Source organism: Melanostigma gelatinosum, assembly GCF_949748355.1.
Source record: "Melanostigma gelatinosum genome assembly, chromosome: 21".
In the NCBI taxonomy this organism is placed as follows: Eukaryota; Metazoa; Chordata; class Actinopteri; order Perciformes; family Zoarcidae; genus Melanostigma; species Melanostigma gelatinosum.
The window spans coordinates 19,019,052-19,027,432 of NC_136654.1; the positions used below are offsets into that span (position 1 = coordinate 19,019,052).

Consider the following 8,381-nt stretch of genomic DNA (forward strand, 5'->3'; position numbering starts at 1 on the left):
CTTCTTTTATTAATTTGCTCACAAATCCAGAAGAACCACATCCGAAAAGGCCAACGAGGGAAGTGTAATTCATAAAACCACCAAGAAGAGGCCCGGAGGAGGTAAAAAAAAAAGCCATTTCTGTTTGCCCTCCATGTTAACCGTGGGCACTTTCCCATACATAGCATCTTTAATTACACAGAAGTGGAGCAGGAAGGACAGGTTGGCCTAAGGGGGGAGGCTATGAAAGCAGCGCTGCAGCTCAACATGTGCACCAGGGAAATCAGTTCTCTGCCCTGACTGTGGGAGGGAGGGAAGGGTTGTACTTATAGATCAATGAAGAGAAAGAAGAGCCTCCAAGTTCTCCGGGCACATGTTGTACTTGTGCAAAGACACACTTTACTCTGCCTCCAACACTCACAAACCCATATGCATGGAGCATATGCTGGGTCAGACGCAGATCTTTCTTGCATACACACACGACACACATGCAACCACGCAGGGATGCATGAAGCTGTCATGATGTTTGAGTGCACCTACATTATGCCACAACAGCTTAACAAAAGGTCACCGAGACTGATTTGGACCCAACGACGCGTCCCTGCGGACACGACAATAAGTCTCCAAACCCTGAATGTCACATTATGTCACCGCACACCAGCGGAATGCAAATAAGAAGCTGAGCTGCCATCGGTTTCTTTGCTATAACAATGCGCACACATCGTTTGTACATCCTCAGCCTGGAGCAGAACCACACAGCTGCCTAAATGGATGCTCATGTCTACAGTTTGCATATCGTAAGTCCCTCACAAGCCCGATGTGTACATTGTAAACGCACTGGTTGGACTTGCCTGCAGGAAATGATAAGCTGTTGTTCGTAGGCCTTGAATTCCATTTTCTTTGTATCTCTGGGGATAAATAAACTCACCTAAGTGCGACTGAACTGTGGATAAAATAATGAGCGCTTCATAAGGTCATCTCACAACGATGCGTTCTTGTGGTCCTTTGCTGCTGTGGAGTGCATTTATTGGCATAATTAAAATCTATATTTAAAGGCGATGGGCCCTCTATACGTGGTGTTCTTTTCATCGATCCTCGCTTGTAATCCCCCATTGTATTTCTTTTTCAGTGTTACCTCTCTCGCCATTAGAAGTCATCAGTAGAGTTATTAAGCGTTGAAAGGAAAATCAGATGGTGTCTGAAACTGTAGATGAGCGAGGCAAAGAAAAAACATTTACAAGCCGTTTGATGGCTTATCTGCAACTTGGCACGGTCCAAATGTCATAGCAGGGACCAGGTCTGCCTAAACTCTGATTTAAACTCTGTTAGAGTATTATATGTGGTGCCTCTATGCGACAGGTTGTAAAAACAGAAGTGGAGCATCCAGACATGCCCAGAGGCATCAGCTGCTTGGGAAGCCCTGAGGGGAAGGACGGCAGGTATGGGACCCCCGCGGCTTCAGAGCTCCAGAGGCTGATGTGGACAAAGAAAGGGACCCGCGGCCATCTGGATGAGGTTCAGCCCAGGATCTATATTGGAGACATGTGAGGCCAGGCATGCTGATAAAGGATATACACACTGTCACCAATTAAAGGCTTACAAAACTAAGAACAAAATAATTAATAATAATGTATAAATGGTAAAAGCAGCAATATTTTTGTGGATTTAATGGGTCACATGAATACTTGGACATAAAAAGTGTTTGTAGTGATGAACCCAGAGAGAATTGCCACCCGACTCAGTCATCATCAGCTCTCGTCTCACCGCTCTCATGCCGCGGTTTTCGGACAGCAACAAAGCAGTCATAGCTTTGGGTCCACAACCTGGCAACACAAACGCTCTTCTAATTTTTTTTTGTTGCATTAAACAGCTTATTAATGCTATAAAGCAGTCGTAAATGTTTTATTAATCATGAATCATGAACTTTTAAATAATTAGAAGAATTCTTTTTTGACTGCAAGGCAAAGTACAGAGACATTTGTCAGTCAATTCCCATTACAGCAGCCCCCCAGTTGTATTAGTCATTAAAATGCAAATCAAACACTAAACACAATATCAAGCTAATATCTTTCCCCCACGGTAATCTTCTCATAAGCTCAGACCTTAGCCAGGAAAATTGGTTTTGAATGGATTGCCCTGGTAATTTGCAAGCAACACTTTTATTGGACATGGAAATTACACAATTATGTTCGTGGCCTGTGCCTGCCTGGCCTGTTATGCAAAGTGAAGTCGGTATCTGCACACGACAGTAATGCGATGAGGCCTCCTCATTCACATGCTGGCTGATCAGGGGCTCCAGTGTGTGGCACACACACTGGAGCTACACTACAGTAATCCCCAGCCGAAATACACGGACCCCAAGACAGTTCAATTACGCGCTCCTATGCGCCCTAATCCTCCGGCCCGATAAGGAACCAGGGATTACCGTGTGTAGAAACATTTGTTGCAACATTGTTGAAAACTTTTCGTCAGGAGTTAGAAGCGCTCCTCTCTGTGATGTGCAGGCTTTTCAATCCACAGAGGGAGGAGTAACAAATTAGACAGTTAGAATAAAATTCACCACAATAATCCAGTCATTGCATGGTTGTAAATACAGACATGGAGCTCTGGACTGATCCATAGAAAGTGATGTTTTTTTTCTGCTGATTGGCAGGTAAGGTGTTTGTCCACTGTGCGATGGGTCTCAGCCGCTCGTCCACCTTGGTTCTGGCCTACCTGATGATCCATGAGCACGTGACGCTGGTGGACGCCATCAAAGCTGTCAGCGCCAACAGGAACATCTCACCTAACAATGGTTTCCTGGAGCAGCTCCGAGAGCTGGACAAACAGCTGCACTGCCGGGGATCACCGGGGAGCTGGAGTGCCAACGGACGGACTTGAGATCAAATCCATCAGTTCATAAATGTGGATTATACTTTTGTGTTTAAAGTAATCAACGGAGATATGAAGGTTTAAAAAAACGCTCTGATTGTCTTTTCTCTGTAAGACAAATTGCATTTTTGGGAAATTGGGAATTTGAACGTCTATAATTCGATGCCAAACCCCATCTGCTGGTGACGATCATTCAGTATGATGGATAGCTCAAAAACATTCAGCTACCAAATGGACCTTGAGATTGTCAACAACCACTGGTGTTCGTCTGACTCAGAGATACTCGCCAGTCTCCAGGAATATAACATGCAGTCTCTGAGTGGTCCCAGAATAAACGACAGTGTCCATGTCCATCGTAATGAGGAAATATATCAACAAATGCAACATGTTTTTTGTGTTTTCCATAGTTTCTGGATGGAATCATCAGGCAGCGGCTACAGGGCTTTATATTTCATGAATTTATGAAATGTATACGTGAAAGGATAAAACAACAGCAGCATTATCCTTTAAATTGTTTCAAATGAACAATGATGGCGTTTAGACTAACTCAGTGAGGCATCTTCCTCACCATGTTTCAGAGCACCAATACAAACTATAATCATCGATGTGGCTCTGTGGCTAAAATTGTCCCAACACAAGCAGCCTGGCTTCTGTCACGGTCATGTGAGGAATAAATAGTCCACACCGCTCCTGCCCAGGCTCTGGCATCTCCAGCTGTCTCTTTCCAGCAGGGCTCAGCCTCTAAACAACACTGATACTCTGCTCGGATGGAAAACAGAGCGAGTTGCACCAATGAGGTTAGAGTTTACCATGGGTCCTTTCCAAATGCCCACAGGCAACACACACTAGGACAGCAGCAATGACGTCTCTCATTTTCCATCCTGGAGCGTCACGTCTTTGGGGGGGTATTATCTAACTGTTAAACCGAGTGTTGAGCTGAATATAATTTGTGATAATTGTCCAACAACACTGAAGTGAAAGATGCAGATATGAGTGCAGAGGAGGAGCCAGAGTACCAGACACCGCCCACCAGCGATCTGCTCAGCCTTCTGCTGAAGAACAGACGCCCCACTGGAGCTGTCAACGAGGTTTGGCCCAACCTCTACATCGGAGATGCGTAAGTGACATTCTCACTTCAGGCCCCCCGCTTTCAATATGGTGATCTGATTGTGAAACTGTTGCTGCAAACAAGTCCTGTATTTGGCCAACTCATGGGACAAATCTGTACATTTGAGTCACCAAGTGATGCATTTGCAAACATACGCTGACAGAGCTGGCTCCAGGCGAGAGAAATCTCCATTCCTTGCAAGATCTCTTGTGTGGTTTACAGGGCTACTGCTCAGCATAAATCCCTGTTAGTGGGTCTGGGCATAACGCATGTGGTGAACGCTGCAGATGGCCCCCAGCACATCGACACTGGGCCACGATTCTACGAAGACACCAGCATACGGTATCACGGAGTAGAAGCGCCAGACTGGAAAGATTTTGACTTGAGCCCATTCTTCACTGAGACGGCTGATTTCATTCATGCTGCTCTGAAGCAGAAAGGTACATCGGGTCCGTTTGAGCAACAGAAAACAAAAGAAACACATTAAGTTCAGGGTGGAATAACATTTGATCTTTAACATTTGATCTTTAACCTCTTGAAGACATTCTCATCCAGGCATTCATTTTATTTCTTTAACTTGGTTTTATCTGGATAAAGATCTGCTTCTTCATTTAAAAGTATTTTTCCTTCACATTTTGCACCAAAATCATATGAATGGAGAGACTTGACACTTCTTGTTTGCAGTGTGGTTGTAAAGCTCTCTGAAGCAAGTTTGTGATTTTGGGCTATACAAATAACTTGAGTTAAATCGAATTAATTATATTAAGAATATTAAACCATGAGCTGACAACCCTACATTAGAACAATTATCGTAAACACATTCTGGTAGCTATATGTGTGTTACAGTATGCATGCTTCATCTCAACAAAGCTGTCATCTGAAGTGTTTCTGTTTGATGTCCGTGCAGGTAAGGTGCTCGTCCACTGTGCACGAGGAATCAGCCGCTCAGCGACTCTAGCTCTGGCCTTCCTCATGATCAGAGAGAGACTCACCCTCGCTGAGGCTGTGGCGGCTGTGCGCAGGCACAGAAACATTCTTCCAAATGTTGGATTTCTGAATCAACTCTGTCTCTTGGACTCTTCTTTGGCCCTGCAGAGGAAAACAACGACACAACGGCAAGAAGTGGAGAAATAAGAAAAAGGGAATTTCCTCCATAAGGATTTTTTTGATTTAACAGCTAAACATGCCAGCCAGCCATGGTTTCATCATGAAAATCAGTTAGCACATTTTGCATTTTCATTGCATTGTAATGCAGTTTGAGTGCAGATTCAATTGAGAGTTCTGCACCATATTACCACACAACAATAACTGCCAAACAAAAATAAATACAGACTTGATCTTCAGTGTGGATTACAAAACTCATGAAAGTTTTAAGAGCCTGTTAAAGAAAGCTGTAGAATTGATTCTTCATCCTTAAGACTTGTGACTTGAGCTCATCTCCAATGACATCAAATACATCTAGAACAGCATTCATTTTAAAAACTGCCAGCAAAAATGTAAAGTATGCATGATTTGTCGCTAAGGAGGTGAAAGATTTAGAAACACGGGTATATGCTCACATACACAACACAATCAACATCACAGAGGCCATTAAAACAAGTAGCGCAACTGCCAAAACCCCTGCAGTTCTTGAACAACACAAACACAGTGCATGCCTATAAATAAACTATGCGCCACTTATATATTCACAATCCCTCAAAATATTGTGTCTAACTGCTACAATCCAGCAGTTAAAACTGCCATGTCTAAAGAGGCTTGATACGAGATGATACAAATATGCCAGCATGGCTCTGAGTGTGTATACAGATTCAGGTCAGACTTTGAAAAGAGATGAAACGCTGATCTTAATAAGAGATGCTCTCCAGAGCACACTGGGAGAGGAGAGAGAGAGAGAGAGAGAGAGAGAGAGAGAGAGAGAGAGAGACTGTCAAAATAAAAGGAATTGGATATCACAGGTTTAATGATTTCACTGTCAGAATGAATGATGGCAGAGCATGAAGATATGAGGGAAAAAATAAAGGAGCCTGATGGCGTGAAAACTCTGTCTGACATGTTAGCAGCTTCATCCAGCCATTCTGCAATATACAGTCATCATCACACTCTCACTTTGGGGGCTCGCATTTAGATCACTGAATGGACCATGCATATCATATAACGGGGGGAATCAAAGACATGTGCCATCCTGTGAAAAAACAGTCTGACACATTTCAGTTCTCTTCTGGCCCCGCGAGAGGCTCCAGCAAAATGCAGAACATCCTGAACGGGTGTTGTGAGGCAGCGTTTGAGCGTTTCTCTCCTGCAGCGTCTGAAGATATGCAGAAAGGTTAATAGGGACTGACACAATGTCAAGAAGTCGTTCAGACGGCTGAGCAAAAAAAGCTCAGAGTGCCCTTTTCACTCCAGTGAGTATGGGTATCCTTTGGCAAGTGCACAGTTTGGGTAAGCTCAGCTTCCTGCCAGCAGCGGCGATTAAAGTTGTGTGTTTAGAAGTGGATGGCAGGGACTTGGCTGGGTGGAAGTTTTCCCCACAGGCAGGGAACGTGGCAGGTAAGGTCAGGGGCCCGCCACATCACAGCCCTAAAAATATCCTCTGCATTTCATTCCCGTCACAGAGCGGTTATACAATCTGTGCCCTCACTTGAGCCTGCCGGAATTAAACCTCACCATGTTCTGCCTTTAAGGACCGTGCGCTTCGCAAAACAAGCTGACAGGATGATGAAAGCAAAATGCACAAGCAGGAAAGCGAAGGACTTCAATCTCTTGGTGAGTGGTTCTGGAGATGCATGTGAAAAACAAAAGAAAAAAAAAAAGTATTTTCTGTCCATGATTGTAGAGGAGGAGAAAAGTGAAAGGGAAAAAAACAGCAAGCGTGCTATTTCTTTCCCCCCCTTAAGCTAATAAATCATGTGTGAAAGGAAGCCACAGCGAGAAAATGGCTTCTCACAAGTCAAAGACTGGAACCAAGATAAATGTTACAGAGGCAGTGAAGGAATCCAGTCCAGTGGATGAATATGTCACACCTGGGGGCTATGAGCTGGAGAAAATCCTCAACCGTGGGAGTGTGGCTTACACTCACGTCAACGAGGTCTGGCCTAATGTCTACATCGGGGACGAGTGAGTGAAAAAAAAGTATCAAATGACCAAAACTGAATAAAATAATGGCGGATTCAAATTAATATTTATTCTGGCTTCTTGCAGGCAGACTGCAAAGGACAAGTGTAATCTGAAGAGGTTGGGGATTACGCACATCTTGAACGCGGCGGAGGGGACGTGGAACAACGTGGACACCGGAGCTGCTTTCTACAGCGACATGGACGTGGTCTACTACGGCGTGGTAGCAGAGGACCTCACGACCTTTAACCTCAGCCAGTATTTCTTCTCTGCGGCCCGGTTTATAGAAGAAACATTGGGCAATCCTCAGAGTAAGACAACACATATAGTTAAAGGGTCATTTCAGCGGGATGACTTGGTGGTATCTGGAGTAGTGACGGCTAAGGATTATACACAATGGCATTGTTTCTATTCTTTAAGGAACTCAAATGAAATTGGGAAAACCCAAACTTTCTGCCGAGACACCACTAGTAGAGAAGTGAACTGACCCGTCTCTCCAACGGTTCTCTGATCATGTGATTCATGTGTGTACAGATAAACTGCTGGTGCACTGTGTGATGGGAAGGAGTCGGTCTGCCACGCTCTTCCTGGCCTACCTCATGATCTGCGAAAACATGACGGTGGTCGACGCCGTCGAACACGTGAAGAGACGCAGGAGGGTCATCCCCAACTGGGGCTTCCTGAAACAGCTGAGAGAGCTGGACATGCAGCTCCTGGAGAAAAGAGAAGAGGGTACAGAGCACAGCTGATGGGAGCACTCGGGGGGCCAGGTCGATCCTCAGGTCGATCCTCAGGTCAACGGAGACAAATTCAAGTCGGGTTTCAAGTCATTGTGAACGAATAAAAAAAGTTTCTGGACATTAAAGTCCAGCGTCAAAAGTCAGGACAAGTCGAAGAACAAAACTCTGGCCAACCCTCAGGTCATTTGAGACAAGTCTAAGTCAAGTAAAAAGTAACGAGACAAGTTTAAGTTCAATCTCAACTCATTCAGGACAAGTCGAAGTCAAGTCTCAAGTATATCAGAGCAGATCTCAAGTCAGGTCACAAGTCACTTGAGACAAGTCCAAGCCAAGTCACAAGTCTTTTGTGATTTGAAGTCCTGTGAGGTAAAGTCTTCCAGTGCGACTCTCACGAAGTCTCGACTCACGTCGCAAGTTGCAAGACTTCAGGTCTCTGAATGCCGTGCATGAAAATGACGTTCCCTTTGAAATTGTGTTGAATGGTGATTTTTCATATTAAGTGAGACGAATATATTTGAATGCAAAGGTCTGATAATTAAATGCACTATTTGTGGGCGTGCAGCGTCTGCCTG

The 8,381-nt window shown here is 44.5% G+C and overlaps 2 protein-coding genes across 4 annotated transcripts; both read left to right on the forward strand.

Annotated features, from left to right (window-relative positions):
- Positions 1 to 77: 77 nt before the first annotated feature.
- On the forward strand, positions 78 to 5,866 carry LOC306795471 (dual specificity phosphatase 29-like). Of its 2 annotated transcripts, none has more exons than XM_079293995.1 (4): positions 78 to 101; positions 3,826 to 3,967; positions 4,181 to 4,398; positions 4,866 to 5,866. In XM_079293995.1, the coding sequence occupies exons 2-4, from the start codon at positions 3,840 to 3,842 to the stop codon at positions 5,090 to 5,092; spliced, it is 573 nt and encodes a 190-aa protein (XP_079150121.1). In that variant the 5' UTR covers positions 78 to 101; positions 3,826 to 3,839; the 3' UTR covers positions 5,093 to 5,866. The 2 variants fall into 2 exon arrangements, with proteins under 2 accessions (XP_079150121.1, XP_079150120.1); XM_079293994.1 differs by lacking the exon at positions 78 to 101 and adding an exon at positions 2,856 to 3,647 and having other exon boundaries at positions 4,866 to 5,863.
- Positions 5,867 to 6,294: 428 nt separating this feature from the next.
- Positions 6,295 to 8,377, forward strand: LOC306795470 (dual specificity phosphatase 29-like). 2 transcript variants are annotated; one of them, XM_079293993.1, is made up of 5 exons: positions 6,295 to 6,505; positions 6,640 to 6,721; positions 6,937 to 7,072; positions 7,157 to 7,380; positions 7,604 to 8,377. In XM_079293993.1, exons 2-5 carry the CDS (start codon positions 6,685 to 6,687, stop codon positions 7,816 to 7,818), a joined length of 612 nt encoding a protein of 203 aa, XP_079150119.1. In that variant the 5' UTR covers positions 6,295 to 6,505; positions 6,640 to 6,684; the 3' UTR covers positions 7,819 to 8,377. The 2 variants fall into 2 exon arrangements, with proteins under 2 accessions (XP_079150119.1, XP_079150118.1); XM_079293992.1 differs by having other exon boundaries at positions 6,296 to 6,505; positions 6,853 to 7,072.
- Positions 8,378 to 8,381: the final 4 nt, after the last annotated feature.